Raw genomic sequence first — 26,173 nt, 5'->3', positions numbered from 1 at the left:
TTTTTTTTTTACTAATAAAAACTACAAATGCCACTTCCTAACATGTTCACCCACCTCAAAACACCAGTGCCTTTCATCCCCATCACCACACTCATCATCGCACCTTTGAGGCCAGGGGACATCATGGGCCAGGGCTTGGCACCACACAGACATCAGAATCAGAATCAGAATCAGAAACAGATTTATTGTCAAGTAGGTGTACGCCTACCTGAAATTTGCTCTAGTGTTTGGGTGCATACAGTAAACATAAAAATATAAAAAACATACATACACACACAGTAAGTACTACACAAAACATAAAACATAGAACATAGAAACACACTAAGGGCCTGATTTACTAACAGGATTGCGTCCATTTCAGGCATAAAATAGCGGTCGTAAACATAAAACGGTATTTACAAAGGAGGCGCATTTGAGTAGAAGCGCATTTTTACGCTTTGTGGGTGTAAACAAAACGAGGTGGGCAGGGTATAAGAAACCTGGGCGTGAGGCGCAAATATATGGGAGGAGAGAAGTTAAGTACGCCTAATGATGTATTGCACGTTATTTACTAAAACTGCCTGGCGATCGCACGTCTCTAATTTGCGGGATAATTCTCCGCCTCATAAAAGCACGTCTTTACCAGGAAGCGCATATCCATTTAGTCTGAAAACGTTGATTTGGCAGCAGTTATAAGAGCAAGGCGAAGACATAGACAGAGACAGCGCACAGAAATCTTTTGTTCAACTCGTATAACACTTTTTCAGTTAAGCGAACCACAAATCATTAGACGGTACAGGTTAACCAGCCACGCAATACTTCAATTACTGAACCAGATCAGAGACAACATCGAACCCTCCGACCGGCGATCACATTCAATTCCATCAGTTGTTAAACTCCGGACAACATTGCAAATATTGGCATCGGATCATTTCAAACAGTTATAGCATCAGCAGTTGGTATATCTCAGCCTTCACTCAGCCAAATATTCACCCAGGTACTCGACGCATTGCTACGGCGCACTGGTCAATACATTTCCCCACTGCCATAGCTGAAATTAGAGACATCAAACAGGACTTTTTTTGGTACCACTTTACAATAAGACTCCATTATAAATGGTTTATAAATGGTTTATAAACAGGTTATTAATTAGGTTGTAAACACTTTGTAAGTCATTAATAAGCCCTTAAAAATGAGTTATAAACACAGTTTTTATACATCGATGCAGGCTCACTATTTCGGAAGATCCACATCTTGGCAACCCACTGTCTATCCTATAACTTGCTCTACTAGCCCAATTGCACACTCCCTGCCATTCTTGTATCTGTTACTAGAGATTAAACCCCATGACGGGGGTCCCACAACGTGCACCCCCCCCCCCCCCCCCCCCCCCAAAAAAAAAACTTTACAATAAAGCTCCATTTTGCCAGTTATAAATGTTTGTAACTGATAACTAGATGATGATGTGTTTCACACTTTAAAATAAGGCTCCGTTTTGCCAGTTATAAATGTTAGTAACTGATTAATAGAGGGTGATTTGTTGTGTAATGAGAAGTAGGAAGTAACTTGATTTTAGATGGATGGATACTTTATTAATCCAGAGGGAAATTTTAGGGCATCCAGTAGCATCCAGACACAACATCCATTTTTTTTTTTTCAATTTAAATTTGAAGTACATGGGATGCACACTATGGTCATATCTGGTTTTCCAGAGCTGATATAGAACAAAAAAAAAATTGAATTGTGCTTTCTTTGTTAGCTAGTGACGTGACGCCATAGGTCAGAAGGTCACAGACCAGCGCGCCCACGGCAAATAGGGAGCTTGAGTTTTATATCTTGCCTATATGGGGGGGGGGGGGGGGGGGGGGGGGGAATTTCCGGCTGGATTAATAAATTATCCATCCATCCAAGATCAAGCTACTGCTTACTACTCATTACACAACAAATCACACTTTCTTAATCAGTTACTAACATTTATAACTGGCAAAACGGAGCCTTATTGTAAAGTGTGAAACACATCATCATCTAGTAATCAGTTACAAACATTTATAACTGGCAAAATGGAGCTTTATTGTAAAGTTGTTGGTTTTTTTTTTGGGGGGGGGGGGGGCACGTTGTGAGACCCCCCCTTCTGGGGTTTAATCTCTAGTCACAGATACAAGAATGGCAGGGAGTGTGCAATTGGGCTAGTAGAGCAAGTTATAGGATAGACAGTGGGTTGCCAAGATGGGGATCTTCCCAAATAGTGAGCCCGCATCGACAAATAAAAACTGTGTTTATAACGCATTTTTAAGGGCTTATTAATGATTTACAAAGGGTTTACAACCTAGTTAATAACCTGTTTATAAACCATTTATAAACCATTTATAATGGAGTCTTATTGTAAAGTGGTACCCTTTTTTTTAAATCACAAACTTTCCGAACATAATTGGAACCATTGATTGCACCCATGTCCATATTTATTGTAGTGAACCCATGTCCCTTGTAGAAATTATTAATCTCGCCATGTAGACAGTTTATGCATTAATGCCACCAATAGCATATTCTTTATAATAGTGTTCTTTTAAACATCTCGCTGTAGCGGATGGTGGGCAGAACAACAATATAACAGCGCACACATTGAATCAGGTTCAGTGATTGAGCGAACGTGAACCAATGTATCTATCTCCTCTTCGCTGAATTTTCTCTTCCTTGAATCTCCATGGTGGCAGTAACTTGCAGGCGATTTCTCCCGTCTTTTAACGGTGCGCTAAATAATGATTGCCCAGCGCGGATCTGGTTTGATAAATACCACGGAAAATGCGCAAAAAGACTGTGTGTTAATGTGCGACCGCAGATTAAGCTGTGGTCGCAATGTTAGTAAATCAGGCCCTAAAGGGCAGAGTAAGCACAGATTGCCCGGCGCGGATCTGGTTTGATAAATACCACGGAAAATGCGCAAAATCACAGTGCGTTAATGTGCGACCGCAGATTAAGTTGCGGTCGCAATGTTAGTTAATCAGGCCCTAAGTACTACACATAACATAAGTAACACATAATGAGAATAGAATGAGAATTAATGAGAATGAAAATACAGGTGCCATTGGCTATCTGTGCCAAGTCATGAGGAGCATGTTGCCTATTCCAGGTGAAGTATCGTCTTTCCCACCAATCAAGAGAGTTTAATGACCCATCTGAATGAGGAGCATTAATCATCTCTGTATGCCTGTGGCGCTGGAACAAAAGAAGCAGCTGACAGCCATGTGAAACAGCATTGTGATGTTGGTGAGAACAGCGTAGTGTAGTGATGTCCGTGAGGTGAGTCCTATGTGGAGGCGGATAATGGTAACACAAGGCGTTATAAAATCTTGATGTTGTCAATGAGCTGAGAAGACACAGCTTCAGCGGGGGCTGTGCGTTCTCCTATTGGCCTTGTTTGCGAGGTCAATCGTTTGTCAGCATTTATAACCTGATCATAAAATCTAAATTAAACTGACATGACGTTATGGGAGCATCATACAGGACATAGTATCACAACACTCAACACTATTTAATTAATGTATAAATAAAAAGGTAACACAATTCTATGTTGAGACCCCTTTAAAATGATTGCAATAATGGGAAAATCTGCATGATCATATGATATTGTCATAACGTTGGCAATGCAGTAAACTTAAGTCATGGTCAGAGAACGGGTTCCCCAGGAAACAGATATGCATTCACTGCCAAGGGGAATCTTAATGAAGGCGTGAGTCTAAACACAAAACTGAACCATATATGATAGATGGGAGATTATTATATATACTGTATATATACAGTGCCTTGCATAGTTTTTTTTCAACAGTGTCTCTTGTCAAAAAAGGCAACTTATATTGACCATGATTGATTTATAAAAGCAATATAAGGGTAAAACATCCAAGGGGGTGAATACTTATGCAAGGCACTGTATATGATATATGAATTACAAGACCAGGTTATTAGTGTTACAGCATTTGAGAGATGAATTTCATTGAACATTTTAATAAAGAGGAAATTTCAACATCCTAATAAATATCCATGCAGAGAACACAATGAGAACACTATGACCCCACAGAGGACGAACACTTGGCTGAGGTGGCTGACTTTAAAACTGATTTGGAGGAGAGCATGGTTGACCAGCATGGCACATCACTGCAGTTTCGAAATGCCCCTTTGATAATGATTTGGATGCAGCGATCTTGTTTGTTTTGACCACATGGAACACTGCCAAGATCTACTTGGCCTTGTTCCCATCTCCCAAGTTATTGGGCAAGGTGTCTTTCCAACAAGCCCATGCTGTTTTTTATTTCAGACATAATTAAGTTAATCAGCGCATTAATGAAATCTCATCTAAAACCACAATAATAGCAGCCTTGGATCCTCCACTGCATTCCACAAAGGCTGTCATTCTATTGTATATTAAATCGCTCAGATATATTGTGTCTGTATCAGTTCTGAGGTCTGCCTGGAATGTAAATAAAGGAATTGCTCATCTCTGTATCAGTTCTAAGGTCTGTCTGGAAAATAATTAAAGGTAAATTAATCATCTCTGTATGCCTGTGGCGCTGGAACAAAAGAAGCAGCTGACAGCCATGTGAAACACCATTGTGATGTTGGTGAGAACAGCGTAGTGTAGTGATGTCCGTGAGGTGAGTCCTATGTGGAGGCTGATAATGGTAACACAAGGCATTATCACAAGGCTAATTTGCTGACCGATTGGTTCAAAATTAAAGTAAGCCTTGGTTTTTAAACTAGGAAATCACACCAAATATTTCCGGGGTGTGGCAGTGGTGTGGAAAGTGTGAAAGCATTTTCAGATGCACCCACCAAAGTCAGTTTACTAACCATGAGTGCCACCTAGTGGATACAACTATGAATTACAGCAAAATGCTTTTATCATACAAGACCATTCAAAAACCCCATCTTAACTGGTACACTTTGTAAATTGAATGTGTCTTCTTGCACAAGTTCCCCATCTTGTCAATGGGCCATGTATGCCCTAGTCTCACCACAGTGTCACCTATCAGCGTGGTTTACAGCCCCTGGGTCCTCAGTGCCCTCTGAAGCCTTGCCAGGTCAAAAGTGGAGGTATGACTGAACACCCCGGTGTGAGGTTTATGGCCCTGCTTTATCTTTTAACAGAGTGTAGCCAGTGCTTGTCCGCTCCATAAAGGCTCCCAATAGATTCACAGCCTAGAGCCTGGTTAGCAAAGGGTATGGAGTGTCAGGGTTCACAGGAGAGGACCCAAGAGCATGACATAAAAGGCAAAAAAGTAACAGAATAATTTGGCTTTTTCTTGCAAAAAAAGTGAAACCAGGAACAAAACCAGACAGGCAAACAGAGTACAATGAAACAAGCACATGAAACAGGACGATCTGACAAAGACACACAGATAGAGCAGGGTATAAATACACAGACCAGATACACACATAGAGAAACACAATGAGAAACAGATGAGCACAAAAAAAATCGGAGAAACGAACAATGACAGGAAGTGGCATGTGACAGATGAGGGGCGGAAACAACATGTGGAACAACAGAAGCACATGTCAACATGTAAACAGAAGCACACAGTGGAACTGTTAACACAGAGCACATGGAGAATAAAATGATTAAAAAATATTAAACAACACAAAAAGAATCTTGGCTGAAACCCTGTCATGGAGAGTGTCTTTGCTGTGCCACAGACCTTTTTTTTTTTAGACAGAATGCCTTTTGTACTATGAAACGCATACTGTACATACTTTATAAAACCATGCAAAACCCTAATGTGTTTTGACCATGAAAAAAAGCACAAACATTTGCATTGTGTCCACTGAATACTGAAGAGACCACATACTTTTCTGCACACAGAATAAACAACGTACCATTCCTGCCATGCACTAACTTATCATGGTAAACTAACCGTTGCGCTTTCCATTTTGTGGACAAAAGGCTGAGTGCACTTCTCACTTTGTGGACAAAATAAACTCATTTCGTAGAGAAAAGTAATTCTGTCCATGTAATAGATGTCCTAGACCAACATTTATACATTTCCGGCATGTAGAACAGAATGCGCTACACTAATGATAATTTCCTAAGTCTTGTGTTGAACGTGTAAAGGCTGTGCCTGGGCAGGCTCGCTAATACGCGTTGCAAACACAACTGGGCATCTCTTGAGCCACCTCTAAATTACTCAAAGACAGGCACTGGGTGTATCATTTTAAAACTGGGAATAAGTTATTTTGGAAAGAATAGGTGTCAATCAGTTTCTAGTGATGAATATGTAATGAAACAGACGTGAAAGTTACGGTGGAACACAGATTTAAATGTGGCTAATAATAACTACAGTTTCATAGAAGAGATGTATGGCTTTGATTATTCAGTGTTGTTTTAGAAAGAAATATTTGTCATGGCTATGAGGAGTTCGAGAAGATTGAGATTGTATGATCTGGGTAATGGAGACGCGTTTTTTTTTTTGTGACGTGAGAACATAAATAAACCAGTGTCATCATTTAGTTGTTTGGATAGATAAAGATTTCGTCATGGCAGAAAAAAAGACATTTTGGCCAAGATAGAATATTTAAATTGAAGATTCGTTTGAGGAGGCATCAAAAGTATGAAAACTACAGGGGGTATATCGAATTTTTCTTTTGGTGGTTTTCTAGTGAGCTGTTGGACACAGGCATTTTATATCATTATTAGTGCTTATTAAGTTGGAGTACTGTTTATGGTAAAATGGCTTTTGTAGCTACATACACCTTATTCATACAGCCGCGGAAAAAATTAAGAGACCACTTCAAAATTATCAGTTTCTCTGGTTTTACTATTTATTGGTATGTGTTAAAGTAAAATGTACATTTTTGTTTTATTCTATGACCTACTGGCAACATTCCTACCAAATTTCAAATAAAAATATTGTCATTTAGATCATTTATTTGCAGAAAAATGACAATTGGTCAAAATAGCAAAAATGATGCAGTGTCTTCAGATCTCGAATAATGCAAAGAAAACAAGCTCATATTCATTTTTAAACTACACAATACTAATGCTTACACTTAGGAAGAGTTCAGAAATCAATATTTGGTGGAATAACCTTGATTTAAAATCACAACTTTCATGTGTCTTGGCATGCTCTCCACCAGTCTTTCACATTGCCGTTGGGTGACTTTATGCTACTCCTGGCGCAAGAATTCAAGCAGCTCGGCTTCTTTTCATGGCTTGTGACCATCCATCTTCCTCTTGATCACATTTCAGAAGTTTTTTATGGGATTCAGGTCTCGAAATTGGGCTGGCCATGACAGGGTCCTGATCTGGTGGTACTCCATCCACACCTTTACTGGCCTGGCTGTGTGGCATGGAGCATTGCCCTGCTGGAAAAAACATTTCTCAGAGTTGGGGAACATTGTCAGAGCTAAAGGAAGCAAGTTTTTCTTCCGGGACAACGTTGTACTTTGCCTGGCTGAGGTTTGTAAAAGACCATAAGGATTGAAAAAAGCGGACTGGAGGGTCTTCTAGTTCGTCTTCTCTGATGAGTCCAATTTTCAGCTTTGCCCAACACATGGTCGTCTGATGGTTAGACGGAGACCTGGAGAGGCCTACAAGCCAGAGAGTCTTGCACCTACTGTGAAATCAGACTCATCAGAGAAGACGAACTTAGAAGAACCTCAAGTCCGCTTTTTCAATCCTTATGGTCTTTTACAAACCTCAGCCAGGCAAAGTACAACGTTGTCCCGGAAGAAAAACTTGCTTCCTTTTGCTCTGACAATGTTCCCCAACTCTGAGAAGTGTTTTTTTCCAGCAGGGCAATGCTCCATGCCACACAGCCAGGCCAGTAAAGGTGTGGATGGAGTACCACCAGATCAGGACCCTGTCATGGCCAGCCCAATTTCGAGACCTGAATCCCATAAAAAACCTCTGAAATGTGATCAAGAGGAAGATGGATGGTCACAAGCCATGAAAAGAAGCCGAGCTGCTTGAATTCTTGCGCCAGGAGTAGCATAAAGTCACCCAACGGCAATGTGAAAGACTGTTGGAGAGCATGCCAAGACACATGAAAGTTGTGATTTTAAATCAAGGTTATTCCACCAAATATTGATTTCTGAACTCTTCCTAAGTGTAAGCATTAGTATTGTGTAGTTTAAAAATGAATATGAGCTTGTTTTCTTTGCATTATTCGAGATCTGAAGACACTGCATCATTTTTGCTATTTTGACCAATTGTCATTTTTCTGCAAATAAATGATCTAAATGACAATATTTTTATTTGAAATTTGGTAGGAATGTTGCCAGTAGGTTATAGAATAAAACAAAAATGTACATTTTACTTTAACACATACCAATAAATAGTAAAACCAGAGAAACTGATAATTTTGAAGTGGTCTCTTAATTTTTTCCGCGGCTGTATGTTATCAGCTCGGCATTGTCCACGACCACGCTAGGGGGCGCTTCTGATTCCACTTAAACAGAAAGGTCCCATTACTTTACCATGTTTTATTAAGTCCTCAAGATGGCAGCACAGAAACCAAACAGAATAAAGGTCATAAGACAATGTTAATAATCTTTATTTTTTGTAACAGAACATTAACGGAAGTAGTAGAAGGGTTCTTTTCATGATCAATGTAACAGTTCAAAGTTCAAGAAACTTTTCCATTTTTTGCAGTCCATCAAAAGACGTCTTTTTAAACACTAATTATAAAACACTCACCGACAAAATGCTTACCATATTTTCTGTACAAAACACTTTACATTGTAAAAAGTTTAAAACTAAATAAATAAATAACAACTTGAAATAGGATAGAGGTATATCTGACACTTGGTTTGTCAAATGCGAAATTCAGCCTGCGTGTGTGTGTGTGTGAATGACTGTATAGTTCATTATGTTAAAATAAGGACAATTTTAATATATAACAAACAAGCAGACAGCCAGACAAGTAGAGTAGACAGTCAGACCAGTAGAGTAGACAGTCAGACCAGTAGAGTCTGATTCCACATTCCACTGCCCTGTTCCCCGCAGTAAGAGGTGGTTCTCCATTTCTCACACGTCACATGATGCTAGGAAGTTTGGAAGAGTTGGTGGATCCAAACCTTATTGTAAGAGCTTCTGGCATCCAGTCTCACTGCTCAGACTGCTGATCAATACTGCCATCTGTCAAAGAAAAGAAAGCACATGGCATTTAAGCAGCTCTTAAAATGAATTGTGATGATGGCCATTTCTGCCCCTATGTCAAGACATAAAAAGCTAAAGGGAAAACATAGAACGCCAAACAATGACTTGTCCATAGGTTCACCATCTGAAGTGAGCAGCAACTGTCACCCATGTAAGAAATAAAGGAAAGCCTGGTAGCAAGCTTTGATACAATCTTGGCTCTTTAACTTTTGAGTTAAAAAAATAAAGCCCACAATGGCACTGCGCTAAGGACAGGTTTAACAAGTGAAACTATATCATGTGAGCCTGACATGTCCGGGCATGTAATTAATCTACACAGGAATTACCAGTGGCTTCATCCCCTTATACCCCAGTGACCAAATATACTTTAAATGGTCACTATATCAACCATAGTAAATAACAGCACAGCAAAATAACCGTTACAACCCCTGGACTAAAGAACAGTGATTTTACAAAGCTATACCTCAGCAGATGGTTGGGATATGCTAGCTTGACAACAGGAGGACTTTGGCCATAGCAACCATTAATTTGGTAACAACAGCTTTACCCGCAAGTTATGAAAAGATTAAGACGCAATGTGTGGCAGAAAAAAAGTCTGTTTTAGCGATCAAAACGTGGAAATTACATATGGTCGAACATGCATTATTTTCTGCTACCAAAAAATGCTTAGAGGTCCATTACCCACTTTTACCATAGTTGTTATGATAACACAAGTCTGTCAACTATGGTAAAAGTGGGTAATGGACCTCTAAGCATTTTTTGGTAGCAGAAAATAATGCATGTTCGAGGTGGTAATGCCATGACATGACAAGTGACCTGGAAGTGCATTATTTTCTGCAACCTGAACACCATGTTTTCCATTCTTCTTTATATCATACATCAGGATAGCATACACTGCTCCCTAGAGGGCAACAAACAGATGCTAAACAGAACTAGAGGAGATAAGATATTTTCTCACCGTAATGTCTTCAATTTACAGTTCGGGTCCTTTGCTAGAGCAGAAAGCAGCTCAACATCTGATGCCTTCAGCTTATTGTAGCGCAGGCTCAGCTCTACAAGGCTTGAGGAGTTTGAGCTGAGGGCTGAGGCCAGGGCCACACAGCTTTCCTGTGTGATCTTTGAGTTAAAAAGCCTGAGAAAAAAGCACAACACTTCTGATTATACAAATTCAAATGCTAGATTTCAGTTAACACTTACTCTCTCTCACACACACACTCACACACACACACACACACACATACACACTTCTGGAATACTTGCCATAGTGCCTCCAGTTTACAGTTAGGATGAGAAAGAGCTGGACATAAATGTTTCACTCCAGAGTCCAGAAGGTCGTTGCCGCTCAGGTTCAGCTCTTTAAGACTTGAGGAACTACAGGTGAGTGCTGAGGCCATAGAAGAACAGCTCTTCTCCGACAGCATACAGCCATTAAGCCTGAGAGAAACATGATACATTTGAGTACTCAAGCCTCACTCCTCTATCTCCCACACACATACACACATATATTTTGGAATAGATTTTTTGGACACTCACTCTAGTTTCTCCAGTTTGCAGTTCTGATGACAAAGTGCAAAACACAGCAGATTAACCCCAGAGTCCATTAGTTCATTGGCGTTGAGATTCAGCTCTTTCAGCCCAGAAGACTCTGAGGTGAGGGCTGAGGCCAGAGTAAAGCAGCTTTTCTCTGAGAGCTTGCAGTTAACAAATCTGAAGAAATATAGTGATGCATGTGAATTTACAATATTTCTCTATTTATACAACACAAATACACACATTTTGGAATAGGTTATCTTCCTCTAATGGACAAAGACATCTTCAAGGTTATACTTACTCAGTTGCTGTGGATGCCGTGACCATTGGGAGCAGCCTCTGAAGAACTTTGTCTGGGCTGAGAATCTCTGTCAAATCTTTCTCTGGTGTCTTTATGTACTTCTGCAAGTCAAAATCATCCAGCTCCTCCTGTGAAGTCTTAAACACAAACTTCCTAGTGTTCCACTCTCCTGCTAAGAGCATCACTACAAAAAGTGTCCCTGACCCCTTGTCAATAACCTCCACTACAGCGTGGTGATTCAGTTCATTCAGACAGTAGAAAAGATTGACCATTCTTGCTGAAGAACTCCTGGAAAACTTTGAGTTTTCTAGCAGTGCCGATGGATCCTCTCGGATTTTCTGTTTGAGGTACTGGACTGTTTGCTCTGACTTCTGAGATTGACAACATGTCTGTGGCAGGAGGCTCTGTAAGAGAGCCTGATTAGAATCTAGTGAGAGGCCTAACAGGAAGCGGAGGAAAAGGTCCAGATGACCGTTCTCATTCTGCATGGCCAAATCCACTGCAGCCTTGTGTAGGTCATCAAGTGTCGCAGCTCGGAACAGAGCTGAAAACTGGGAAGGGTGGTGTTTGTCTGGCACGTCTCTCTGACGGCCGAAGCAGAGAAGCACGTACAAGGCAGCAAGGTGCTCTTGAATGCTCAGATGCACAAAGCAGAACACCTTCCCCCAGTTCAGGCTGGTCTCCTCTCTGAAGACTTGAGTGCACAACCCTGAGTACACCGATGCTTCTGTGACATCGATGCCACACTCCTTTAGGTCTGTCTCGTAGAAGATGAGATTGCCCTTCACCAGTTGTTCAAAAGCCAGTTTAGCTAATTTGAAAATCATGTCATCTCCCGTCTCTTTGTTGGGGTACTTTCCTTTTTTGATATCTATCCGAACGGTTAGGAATCGTGTGTATATTTGTGTCAGAGTCCTGGGGACCTCTACATTCTCAACATTGCTCAAAATTCTCTCCAGAACGGTGGCCGTGAGCCAACACAGGACAGGAATGTGGCACATAATGTAGAGGCTTCTGGATGACTTCAAGTGTGTGATTGCTCTGTGGGCCAGGTCCTCATCACGGATTCTCTTTCTGAAGTACTCCTCCCTCTGAGGGCCATTGAAACCCCTTACTTCTGTCAGCTGGTCAATGCACTCTGCTGGGATTCCGCCGGTGGCTGCTGGTCGGGAAGTGACCCAGAGGAGAGCCGAGGGCAACAGATTCCCGTTGATCAGGTTTGTCAGTAGGACATCCACTGAGGCTGGCTCTGTCAAATCACGACAGGTCTTGTTGTTCTGGAAATCTAGAGGAAGACGGCACTCATCCAAACCATCAAAAATGAATAAGACTTTGTGATCATCGCTGCTGAGGAGGGTAGTTTCTGGCAGGTGTTTGGTCTCAGCGAAAAGCTGACGAATAAGATCCATCAGACTAAGAGTTTTCCCAGTCATCTGGTTCAGCTCCCGAAATGGAATAGGAAATATGAATTGAACATCTTCATTAGCTTTTCCTTCGGCCCAGTCAAGAATAAACTTCTGAACAGAGACGGTTTTTCCAATGCCAGCCACTCCCTTTGTCAACACTGTTCTTATTGGTTTGCTTTGTCCACTTTTGAAGACATCATTGCATTTGATTGGTTTACCCTGGGGTGCTTCGTTCCAGGATTTTCTCTCTATCTGTCTGACCTCATGTTCATCATTGACCTCTCCTCTTCCCCCTTCTGTGATGTAGAGGTCAGTATAGATGTCCTTAAGGAGCTTGTAGCTTCCCTGTTCGGTGATTCCCTCAAATAGACACTGAGATTTCATTTTCAGGCATTTCTTATGGGTAATTTGGACTCCTTCCTCCTCCGGTGTAAGCCTACACATACAATTGTACAGGTCACATTATATATATAAAAAATAAAACATACACATGTACATATAAACACAAACATACATATATATATATATGCAGTTTATATATATATATTTTTAAGCATCTTTAATTTCATTTAAGGTTCTTTAAGGAGTCATCTGAGACCTGATTCAGCGACATGAGGTTTTAAAAGAAATGTCAGATTATGACATCGATGGGTCATGCAGAGAATAAAACACATAGCAACAGCTGATGAAAAAGGCATCTTCTCACATTGACCTTTGACCCGAAGTTTGCTGTGCTGTACGGTCTGGACTCTTGGACTGCAGGTCTGCTTGCAACCTGTGTACAATGTTACTAGAACAATATCCACCTTACATCTGAATGTGTTACTGTAGAAAATACAGCTGGTATATTTTGTACATGAAATGACATACGCATCGATAATTTAGCTAGCTAGGAAATTTGGGTTGTACTGTTGGTTCCTGGTGGTTAACAATCAGGCCCTCCTATAATACCTGCATACATGTGTATGTTTAGAGTTTGTGTGAAGATTGTGTGTTCTCTGATGTACAGAGTATGCTGGGGCAAACTGTTTTAGTGTAAAAATGATACACACCTCTGTTCATCTTGACAGGTTCCCTCTCTGAAGTTGATTGGCTCATTCTTTGACCAATCGCTCTTCATGGAAACACAGCTGGGTACAGGTGAAGGCACCCGCTTCTGCTGGATGGGACTGCAACACACACGCACACACACACACACACACACACACACACCCCAGAAAGTAGGCACACACACACACACACACACACACACACACACACACACACATACAAAAACTCAAAAGAAGGAACACACAAATGTAGCAGAATGTCATAGACATCAAGGCTAATGTGAAGAGACAGCCTTAACTGTTCAAACACCAACAGCATTTTCCAGGTTTAGGTATTTTATCACAGTGAATTATGCCAGTGTTCACACAACAGGAACTTGCCTACTTTTAGATCGACAAGGACAGTTCCAGAGATAGATTTCAATATATAGAACTCCTAACAGAGAGCCCACGTCCTGGTTGATTACTGTTTCGCCACACATAAAACGATTCTCACCTCTGATCATCTTGAAAGGTTCCCTCTCTGAAGTTGATCGGTTCGTTCTTTGACCAATCGCTCTTCATGGAAACACAGCTGGGTACAGGTGAAGGCGCCCGCTTCTGCTGGATGGGACTGAAGCGCACACACAAATTTGCACACGAACACACACACACACACACACACAACACCCAGATAGTAGGCACACACACACACACACACACACAGACACATGCAAATAATGAGTTAAAAGATCAAATTCGGCATAATGTCATAGAGATCAATGCTGGTGTGGAGAGACAGACTTAACTGTTCAAACACCAAACTAATTTTCCAAGTTTAGGTATTTTATCACAGTGAATTATGCCAGTGTTCACACAACAGGAACTTGCCTACTTTTAGATCAACAAGGACAGTTCCAGATATAGATTTTAATTTATAGAACTCCTAACAGAGAGCCCACATCCTGGTTGATTACTGTTTCGCTGTTTACACATAAAACGATTCTCACCTCTGATCATCTTGAAAGGTTCCCTCTCTGAAGTTGATCGGCTCGTTCTTTGACCAATCGCTCTTCATGGAAACACAGCTGGGTACAGGTGAAGGCGCCCGCTTCTCCTGGATGGGACTGCAGCGCACACACAAATATGCACACACACGCACAAGCACACACACACACAACCTTAATTCAATGCTTGAACTGCTTGAGTCCAAATATTGTACGCATTAAACTATGCTATAGTCTCCAGATGTATATGAGTCACTACATCTGGCCATGTGAGACTTCAGGTGAGGTTATCAAAATGCAACATGAGGACATCATGTTTTAACAATCAATTAGATTTGTTACTGCAGAATGGATACAACATTATTGACCACAGTTTCCATCACCCTGAAACTCCTCTCTCATTCTCACCTCTGTTCATCGTGAAAGGTCCCCTCTCTGGAGCTGGTCCGCTCATTCTCTGACCACTCACTCTTCATCACTCTGGTGTATTTTGTACATGAACTGACACAAGCAATGATAATGTGAGCTAGCTGGCAGATGTGGGTTCCTTGTGGTTAACAACCAGGCCCTCCTATAATACCCGCAGACATGTGTATGTTTAGAGTCTGTGTGAAGATTGTGTGCTCTCTGATGTACAGAATATACTGGGGCAAACTGTTTTAGTGTAATAATGATACACACCTCTGTTCATCTTGACAGGTTCCCTCTCTGAAGTTGATTGGCTCATTCTTTGACCAATCACTCTTCATGGAAACACAGCTGGGTACAGGTGAAGGCACCCGCTTCTGCTGGATGGGACTGCAACACACACACACACACACACACACACACACACACACACACACACACACCCCAGAGAGTAGGCGCACACACACACACACACACCACACAGTTATGGATGGGTAAACCTGTGTCCCTTTCTGTGCTGGGCTTTCTCCCGTCTGTTGATTAATCTAAATCATTAGGGTTAAAGGTGCTACACTTTTGTGAAATTCGGCAAATGATTCCTCCTGGTTCTGTAGCTGTATACACATTTCTCACCTCAAAACGCCATAGTTGGTATCTTGATCCTCTGAGGTGCATGTGTTTGTGGTAGGATCAGCCATATAAATAGCAGGTCTTACACTAGAGTACAAGGAGAAAAGAAACTTCATCATGACAATAATTTACTCACTGTTGCTGTCGGCTGGCAATGAATATGAACAGGATACAGCACAAGGTCTGGAACCACTGGAATAACTTAATTTTTAAAGACCAAAAACATCCACACAATCAACAACTTGCGCCTTCAATCAGAGGAAATATTTTCATGCCAAACCATTAAAAAAGGAGCGTTTGCTTACTATTTTCACACCACTATCCCTTACTACAGAGACGATTTCGTGATGAAGCTACTTCTAATCAAGAATATGTCTGGTAAAAAGGTTGCAAATGACACTGGCGTTATCTGCCCTTGGTCTTATAATTGCGGAAAAAGAAAGGAAGAGGCTAAGGTGAATAATAAGGAGAAACCGCACTAAATGGGTGCAATCATGAATATGTCTACTACAGTGGCAGGCTCAAGGGGATTTCCCCAACCTGTGTTGTGAGCTGGAGATATTAAACCTCTTTTCTTTAGCTGAGCAGCAAATCAGAGTGATTTCTCTCACCTAGGCTATGGGTTCCGCTGCTAAGGGCTCATGGCTTATTCACTCTGTCATCCTCTTCAACGAAGTATCTGGAGCTGCAGCTGTCAAGCTAGCGCGAAACCCTGCTCCTGCCACGCCCGACTTCAACTCTCTCAGCTGCAACACATTCACAATCACCTGAGCACTGAGCACAATCACCTGAGCCAGCCAGCCAGGGGGGCTCGTCATAACATCTTGCACCTGCCCGTCGTTACTACGTTACGCCACTGCCGCCTACTTGTAATTTACGGTCATATTGCACGTTGTCATGGAAGCCAGTCATTCTGGGCATCCCCTACGTACGCACACATGGCCTTTCGTTTCTCCTTTACAGTCCAGTCAGACCGGTACAACATTCAACAGCGATTGGCTAATTTTTTAAAGAAAGAAATGTGTTGGTATGAACCTAGCTTGGCTTCGGCACCATAACGTAGGCCTACATGGAAGCCTACTGTAAAGCGAGAAGCTAACGATTTAACATGGGAAAGCTTTCCTGTCACCACAGTCATGGTTAAAATATAATCGGCACAAGCTAAGTGAAATATAATGGAATGCAATGTTTCATTAATTTCTCTTAGGCAGCACGGCCACATCTATTTCACATGTGTATCGTTAGAGACTTTCACTTCTCAAATAATGTCACACGAAAGCCTGGCTTCCGCAAGGAGCCGCCTTCGGCTGAGACCAACTTTAAATGTCAGAAATCCCAGCTCATAAGAAACCGGGATGTAGGGAAGTTCCGACCTGCGAGAAAAATGTTTGACGGCAATTTACATAGCAATGTTTGTGAAAGATACAAAAAAAGTAAATGCTCCGCGCACAAATAAGTCACTTCCGTTGTTTATTTAGATTGTAGCCTAGCCTACTCTTTAACGCAGGTGATGTTGTTATGTTAAACCAACAACTACCTACTTTGCGTAACTAACGTAATGTAAATCTTATGTATAGCTGCTTGCCTACTTAACATTACCAATCTGTCAATACCGTTGCCTTTTTTTAAGCCGCGAGTGTAACCACAAATGTAGGAGTGGATATGAGGACTGTCCGGCTTGGAAGCCCGTATTGTCTCCCGGCACTGAATGATAGATCTGTAAGTTAACGTAAATCACTACATGGCTTTTCCGATTATAGTATTGTGAAAAGCAAGCTATTTTAACTAGCACATTCGGGTACGTATATTTAAAGTTAATAAAATATATTGTTTATTTGTCTACTCACGAGACCCTGTTCCTCCGTCGTTGAGCTCAAAATGGATTGGAGAAGGAAGGTGTAAAACAAAAACTTTCACTTTCATTCTTACGTCATTAGCCCGTTCTTACTTAATGAATTCCCACTTAGTTTAACGTAGGGGAGAGTGGGGTGAGTTGTGCCAGTTTACTTAAAGTGACTTTTAAGCGAGGCCATGGCAGTAATGCTTCCAACTAAAATATGTAGGGGAGAGTGGGGTAATGTGAGACATTTTTTACATTTGCTCTCCACTAGGCGAGCTTAATTGATGTATCAGTAAAATGTACACATATCCCATTTATTCAGGATGTTTCCTAGCAATTGAAATCATCAGAATGTCTTCAAGACAAAGGGCATCGAAAATATGATTGTTTTAAAAAAAGTGGTCTTGTGTCTCACTTTACCCCAGCTTAGGGGTAAAGTGAGACAGACCAGAGAAATCAACGGGGTAAAGTGATCCACTTACTTTTTCCACTTTAAAACTACCATAACAACACATGTTGTAACAGTAAGAATCCTGACAGCTAGATTGACAACTACACATTCCAAAACCTATATCGGACTAGTACCAGAATCAAGGGGATTGGTCAATTAAGCATTTTAACACAACACTTGAAAGTAACTCTGAACAAAATCATGTACAACATAATATAATTAAAAATGTTTTTGTTAACATTCAAATGACAGATAGAATGACCAGTTAGATTAGAACACAGGCATAGGACCATAATCAGAACCAGCTAGAACAGCCTGGGACTCAGAACACAGGACCCAGAGACCCAGCTGGATTAGAATATCAGCCTCGTACTCATTTTGTAAGGGATAATGTATGGAACGCCGGTCATTATCGTGAAAATAAGCCCCGACAGGGCGAACGGCACCCCGACGCGAAGGTTACAGTCATCTGAAGTGGATGGACCAGTGGAGTTCAGCTCAGGATTTGGCCGGTCTGACACCAGAGATGGTGCAAACACTTCCTCAGGGAAAAAAGCTTGGTTATATGGGAATATCCCAGTGGACTTGAATCCAGAAGAGATATTCCGTTGTGTCACTGCTGACAAAAAGCCTCATTCACGGGTTAGATCTCTCTAAACAGTGTCTCACTTTACCCCACAGCATATGTCTCACTTTACCCCGCAGCCACTTTTTTAGAAAAAACAACATCTCTAAGCATTTCAGGCTAATCTTCACCAACATCAATCACATGGTTTTATATGTTGGAAGTTCATCAACATGTATGATATAAGTTTTTCTACCTGAATCAATTTGCTTTGACACAACAGTTGATTTAGTTCACATCAAGAAAATTTACTTTTACATGCAAAAAACACATTTTTGTGCAAAAACATACTTTCCACAGCACCAGCACCAACCTCTCCTTCATGGCAAGGGGGGAATGGGAATGGCTTGAAAACATAATTGTCATTTGACCAAAAATGTGTTCCTTAGCCTAGATACAGGGGGTGTCTCACATTACCCGATGTCTCACATTACCCCGCTCTCCCCTACATATATTTCAGGATGTGGTGCATCCTTGGGAACAAACACCTTGGATCTGAAATATAGTATTTAAGAAATATAGCTTTCTGAAAAAAAGTGGTCTCGTGGCACATCTTGCCCCCGGTGCGGGGTAAGTTGTAGCCTACCATTAAAGAGAATACATTGGGGTAAATTGTGCCATTGATTGTTGAAGTAAAACAGTATATTTGCATCTCAGAAACTGTGATGCTATATAAAAGCTAGACAAAAATGAATGCAAAATTACTCATTTAAGGTTTATTTAAAGTTATTTTACATCAGAGGCCGATTCCGTCTATTGCGCCACATGAGCACATCAAAGGTCAATTTTCTTAAACAAGACCTAGGGCTTCCTGAACACATCAGAACAAAGTTGAGTTGAGTCAATTCTATTTAAAGGAGATGTACATGAACACATGTTCAGAACAAAATGAAATTCAAATGAAGACTAAATTCAATGCAATTCTCTATACAGATCACTGGCACAACTTAACCCTTTGGCACAAATCACCCCAATCCCACCTTTTTGGAAAAAATGCATCATCCAGCTGTTTTGAGCTAAAATCATGCTAGCTATATAGACTCATAGTGTAGCTTACCAAAGCACTAATGGTTTCAAACTTGTCTATAACTGTTCAGACACAACAATAAAAAAAAACGTGATCATAGAAATTTTACTTTGGTAAAGGTAAAAAACTGTTTTTTGAACTTTAAATGTGCTTATCTCTCATGCAAAGAGGCCCTCTTCTTTGCAGGATGAGTTAAATGGCTGACTCTTAAAAAATGTGTGGTCACTTGACTAATTTTTTCTATGGTTCCCTAGAAATAGGGGGTGGCACAACTTCCCCGCTGGCACAAATCACCCCACTCTCCCCTACTGCTTTACCAATATAATGTATGCTGTTCTCTGTGTTGTTGTTTTGTCATTATGCATCAATAAAAAATAATAATGAATAAAACTAAAGAGAGATAACCAATGCTTTGTTCCTTGTGTTCCATGGGCTGAGTTCCCTCAAAACAGTTGAACCGCTCCTCCAGACCGCACTGATAATCAACTATCGGAATGCCCCTTGACCTGTTCATCACACTGTTAAACCAAATGAACACGACGTTCATATAACTTTAGTGACTTTATTCACGTTCAGAACAGGACAACTCCGTAGCTACCATTCTCATTGTGTCACAGTCCGGCCTGGTTCACGCCCTCTGTAGTCTGTGATCTGGAGTATAAGTGCTGTTCCAGGTGCTCCGTGCCAGGTTTTCCCTCTGCCCTGTCTCCTGACTGACAAGCGAGGCACCCAATGACTGGTGAATGCTCTGCCACACCTGACTCCACTCCTCGTTTGCACGGCTTTAAAAGCACACCAGGACTGACATTCAGTGTCAGATTGTCGCGTCGTTTTCCTGAGCCTTGTTGGAGAGCCTACCACTGGACTATCAACCAAGCCTGTTCTCGACCCTTGCCTGTTTTTTGTACTCTGTTCTTTGCCTACTGTTTTGGAGACTTTTGCCCTTCTGCCAATCTGTTGCCAACCTCTTTTGTATAACCACGTGAGTCAAGCCAAGTCCCTTTTGTACCGCTGCCTGTGTTTTTGCCTACCTGTGTACCAACCTCTCTGCCTGTTTTTTGACGACTGGATTTTGCCTGAACCTTACCTGTACCTCTGCTGTGAAGTTTGGATTTTTGAGTTCCCTTTTGACTTTTCTGTTGCCTGCTGCTCCTTATTAAATAACTCCTAACGTTCCTTTGTCTGCTGTTGAGTTCATTTCTTTTACCTGGCCTCACCGGCCCTGACCCATTGCGCCCGGTCAACAACTGAATACATTCAAAACACGGCGCATGCCTATATGCGTTCCCAGGGTCAAAAGGTAAAACACAATGAGGGAATTTACAAGTTCACACACCGTCCCATTACCCCCGCAATACCGGTCCCACCTCTGTTCAGTCTTGGTTATGCTTAATGTCATGATAATTAGTGGACTGTGTTAGGAAGTGTAGCTCCCCACTGTAACTTGTTTGTAGTGGGGGCACAGTTTGTTTTCCTTGGGCAGCCAGGTTTGGCTGTGCCTACCAACCTCTATGGCCAGGCTGTGTTCACTCAGTCTGTACTTTGTTAACGTGGTTCTCAGATTTGTGTCTGTGATCCAGTTCAATTAGAGCCAGTATTTTGTTCTGATGTAAACGCAAATGGCCTCAGAAAACACTGTAAAAAAGATGCAACAATGGGAAATGTTACATGCATCACTTTAATGGATCTATGTAAGACTGTCACTGATTGTCAACTCTTCCACCTCATGTATTGACCCTGTACCTATAGCATTTAAGTGGGTGTTCGGTGGGGTTTCAAGTCATGTTTTCGAAGATTATAAATACATCGTGTCAAACCGGCATCTTCCCAGATGCCTTCAAAACCGCTGTTGTAAAACCCTTACTAAAGAAACCCAATCTAGGTGGTAATGCACTGACCAACCATAGGCTGATTTCCAATCTTCCATTCATTAGTAAAATAGGGGAATGGACAGTTCAGACCACTATCAAACCCATGAGTGCTGATACTAGGTACTCAAGTAGCCTTTTTGATGTTTAATGCACAACACAATTGCTAAAGGGATTTCTAAAGAATTACCTTTTTAAACATGATAATGCATGATTAGCATACCCTTGAAATAGGCAAGAGCAGCGATGGCAGAAAATTGGCCTATATGTTCCACTCCAACGCCTTATACCACTACAGCCTATGTTCCACTCAAACGCCTTATACACCGTTAACCTATGTTCCACTCCATAGCCATTTCCATCTATAATAGTCATTGACAGTGATAAAGGAACAATATGTTTCCTAATACATTTACTGTACTAAATCATAAAATTAACATGATATTTATCGTGACATGCTTAACTGAAATACTGGCTTCTCCGACGACAATGCTACAGCCAGTATTCTCCTTTTTAAATTTGGGTTCCGGACCTGAACTTTTCTTTGCGTTTTGGCCTGTGTGATTCCACCCTTTGCCCAATTCTCCAGTAGGCCTACCATTTTTACACCCTGGATTGCCAGAAAACAACCGCCATGGAAATAATCAAACAAACCGGACCAAATGAGATCATGTTTGACTCTACCCAAAAAGCCTCTGCATCTTCTTAAAAGCTGCATGCCCAGAGATATAGTAAAATGCTAGTAAATATTCAAGATGCATTGAAAGATGGAGACCAAGAAGGATGGCGGATGGTGAGTTTTTCTCCTGAGCAGATAAGCTTTGAGCTTCAGCTAATGTTAGGTAACCTTAACTAATTTATCATGGCTACTTGTAGGGATGGGCATTTTGAAGCACCATAACGCAAATCTGTATTTTTTGCCACTGGGGATCATTGGAATATACGATACTTTTCCGCAAGAGAAGATGAGTTTTTTTTTGGGTGAGACCAATCTTGTTTATTGCTTCATCAGGGCTGAATATTGCTGACTTTTTCTTTTTGGGCCCTCCTTTGTTCAAAATCATAATGAACTAAAATATCAAGAGACTTAAAGTATGACTTGCTATGCATAATTTCTTTGTTACTTTTTTTTTTTCAGAATTATTGCCAAGTGCACTTCTTGATGATTGTCCTTAAACGTTTAGTGAAGTGAGGAAATAGTTTTGTCTTGTGTTATTTAATGTATCTTTTTGCACCTCCTACAGCAGTGGTTCCCAAACTTTTTCTGTCATTCCCCACTTTGAACAAGGGGGCCTTTTCAAGCCCCACCTGTCCCACAACGCTACAACAAAATGGTTGGCCAAGCTCAAAACGGTCAAATTTAATGAAATAACGAGTTCTATATCTTAATCAATAACATATAACATCAGTTCAGAAATGGAAAAAATAAAAGTGCAATGGTGTCAATCATTGCCTCAAATGGGCAGAGTTCGAAAAATAAAGAAGGGCCTACTATGCAATTGTGTTATCAATGGTAGGCCAAGCTTCAAATCTCCTTTGCACGTCGCTTGGGATAAAAGCGTCTGCGAAATGACAATGTAAAATTGTCAAATGTATTGAAATTTTCAATTTTCTTTTAGGTTGATTTTTTGGTGGATCAGCTGTCTTTTTCGCCACTGGTTCTGAATCGCCAACCTTTGTATTTCGTGTCACAAATGTATCCATAATGTCAATATAAGCCTCTCGCCCACTACACTTTCAAACTCGGGGAACGTTTTTTTTTTCATAATCCCGCTGCAATTAATACGCCGACGTCAATCAAAATGTTTGCACTATGGTTCCAGGTCACATTTCATTCCTGGTCCCTCATATAATGTTAATACAGTGCTGTATGCCCCTGTAATCTCCCGCTACGACTAGCAGGAAAGGTTAACAACAGGCTAAGTAATACAATACTTAATAGGCAAATGACCACCAACAACAACCAATTGGCTCAATGCCTCCCTCTGCCCCTCCAGCACAGAGCCCCTCCCCCAGCAGGCAATCTGCCCTGCCCAGAACCAGCTGCATCTCCACGTCGACCACAGTCTGTCCTCCCCAAGAGGATGGTCAAGAGGATGGTTTTCAATCAGGAGCATGGTTTATTCTTTACAATGGTGCACACCAAGGCAGAGAAGAGAGCCTGGGTTTACATTAGGACATACCCTCATCTCTGATTGGACAAAGAAACAGTCTAAGTTTAGTATCTTAAACAGAATAATGGTTGTCAACCAATAGCCCAAAATATGTATCAGGCAGCTACCCTGAAACGGGAACTGCAACAATGTTGGTTCACAGGGGGAGTTGTTGATTCATGGGTCCAGTCATGAGCAAATATTAAGAAGCCTGATTACCTGGTACAGATGTTTCTCATGGGGGTGGGGGCCTAAAGAATTTAATGACCTGAAGAAAGAGGTTGTGAAAATACCCATTTCACCCATCACCCCTCCTGCTATCCCTAGGACACAGTATTCCATCACCCCCTCCTGCTTTCCCTCGGACAAAGTATTCAAAATGGCAGGACGCTTAACCAGGGGGCCTTACATTCCAACCTATGTGTTATAAAGAGATATATAGATGCAAAACTATCCAAATTAATATGGAATTAGGTAGATTACTGATTATTGTCAATCATTAACACAAACACTCTCAGAAACACACACTTCCAACCACACACACACTCTCAGAAACTCACACTCCGAACCACACACACACGCTTTCAGAAACACACACTCCCACCCACACACACACACACACTCTCAGAAACACACACTCCCATCCACACACACACACACTCTCAGAAACACACACTCCCACCCACACACACACTCTCAGAAACACACACACACTTCCATACACACATATCCTATTTTAGAAACACACACTCCCACCCACACACACACTCCCACACACACATATACTCTTTTAGAAACACACACTCCCACCCACACACACACACAGGGCAGTGCAACAGACACACATATACACACTCATAGGCATGGTGGTTCTGAAAAGGAGAAAGGACAAGAAATATATATTTAACACACGAACGCACACAAACACACTCACCCATTGTTGCCGAATGGCCTTGTTTTTGGTTCTGTGATAAAGGACAGTGCTGACACCCTGTGGTAACACGTGTAAATGCATATGTGTGTGTGCGTGAGAGAGAGAGAGACAATGTGTTTGTGTGTGCACTCCTGTCTGTGTCATGTATTTATTTGTCTAGTGTGTGTGTATTCTCTTGTGTTTACTTACTGGCTATTACAGTAGATGTAGCGATGATGTACCTGTGTACAGACTCTAAGCATATGCCCCCCCCCCCTTCTTACATGCCAAAGTTCTGCTTAAGATTTCTTCCAGTTAACAGGGAGATTTTCCTTCATCCCAGGCTGCACTGTGCTCGCTTATCAACATCTAGACAACCTTCCAGGCAAGTAAAGGTCTATCAATGGTGCATCAGTATGTGTTTTAATGGGATTCATATGTGAAAAAGAAAGAGAGACTTTACTAACTTCCAGGTGAAATAATGCATTCCCATGTATAGACCGCACCCGAGTATTAACCACAGGCCTGCATAGATGACTCATTTTAAGTGCCTGTTGTCATCTGGTATATGGTCTCTTATTGGCTTTTCGTAGACATGGTGCAAGAAGTGAGCATCCATGGTCCGCCATTTTTAAAGATGTTGACTGTCAATTTGGTTTCTAACTGGCTGAAGCCAACCCCTCCAAATCCTGATACCATGACACTCATAGTAGTAGCCGGTCTTCCATCCAACTAATTTGCATAATTTAAGCATATTTATGAAATTATGCTTAACGAAGAGACTTTGCACAGTTCCATCTGCTGTGATATTCAAATTACAAACGGACGCTCAGAGCCAGAAGATAGGGTTGAAAAAGTCAGACAGGTTTATTTACTTTTCCAAAAAGATCAACAAATCATAAATCCAACACAAAAGGGTAGATTCATAAATCCAGACCAACACGGTATGAATAAAATAAAGAAAAATCCAAATTCACAGTCTCTAGACAAAACCTGCCATGCCTCTAAATGAACGGAGGACAACAAACAGCAGTCACAAGGTTCACACCTACCTGACAAAGTCCCTAGACAGAACAAACCAACCTATATAGAGAGGTGGCCAGTGTCATTATTAAAAAGGGGGTATACACAAAAATCTATTAGGACACAGATCACCCGATGAACCCTGAAAACAAAAACACGGCATTCTCTGTGTGCTAAAAAATATAACTATAATAATAGCATCCAAGATATTCCCTGGCCTGTAAAAAGACATGGGAAAGACATCAAATATTTGGCCCTCTGTGTCCGTCGGTGCTTCTTTGACCGGTGGACCGGCAAGCCAGACGAAGTTTAAAGTTTAAAATGTTTCTACTGTGTATTATTAGTACTAATAAGTAGTAGGAAAGCGCCATTACTACAGGCATCCAGCAGGGCTTTTTGGAATCCAAAGCACAATGGAATCAAATGTAAGGGGCGACAGTGGTACAGGAGGTAGATCAATAGATCAGTAATCAGAAGGTTGCTATTTTGCTGTCGAAGCGTCCTTGAGCAAGACACTGAACCCCTAATTGCTCCTGATGTGCAGTGTACCATCAGTGTAAAAATGTTAAATGTGTAAACATCCTTGTAAGTCGCTTTGGATAAAAGCGTCTGCTAAATGACTACATGGAAATGTAAATGTAATGTTTAAATGATCCATCAGTTAAATCAACTCGGTTCTTGGTTGAAATTGTCAGCAGATTCTGCACGAGGATTCCCGCGTTGCCTCCACTCCCTGGCTTGCTCTTTGGCCGTTTTAATTGTCTCCCTGCACCTAGTTTATCTCTCATGGCACGATAATGACACTATCACCAAAACTTTGACTTTAAAGCCGTAAATGC

General features: G+C 41.3%; 1 protein-coding gene across 1 annotated transcript; it reads right to left on the bottom strand.

The window, feature by feature from the left end:
- Nucleotides 1-10,078: 10,078 nt before the first annotated feature.
- LOC308369218 (protein NLRC3-like) lies at nt 10,079-14,872 on the bottom strand (the record flags this gene model as incomplete). The annotated part of the gene is made up of 6 exons (XM_080843560.1): nt 10,079-10,256; nt 10,658-10,831; nt 10,956-12,797; nt 13,907-14,023; nt 14,400-14,516; nt 14,805-14,872. The coding sequence occupies 6 exons, from the start codon at nt 14,870-14,872 to the stop codon at nt 10,079-10,081; spliced, it is 2,496 nt and encodes an 831-aa protein (XP_080699686.1).
- Between the last annotated feature and the right edge of the window lie 11,301 nt (nt 14,873-26,173).

Source organism: Sprattus sprattus, assembly GCF_963457725.1.
Source record: "Sprattus sprattus genome assembly, chromosome: 1".
In the NCBI taxonomy this organism is placed as follows: domain Eukaryota; kingdom Metazoa; phylum Chordata; class Actinopteri; order Clupeiformes; family Clupeidae; genus Sprattus; species Sprattus sprattus.
This window is presented reverse-complemented; position numbering and strand designations above follow the sequence as displayed.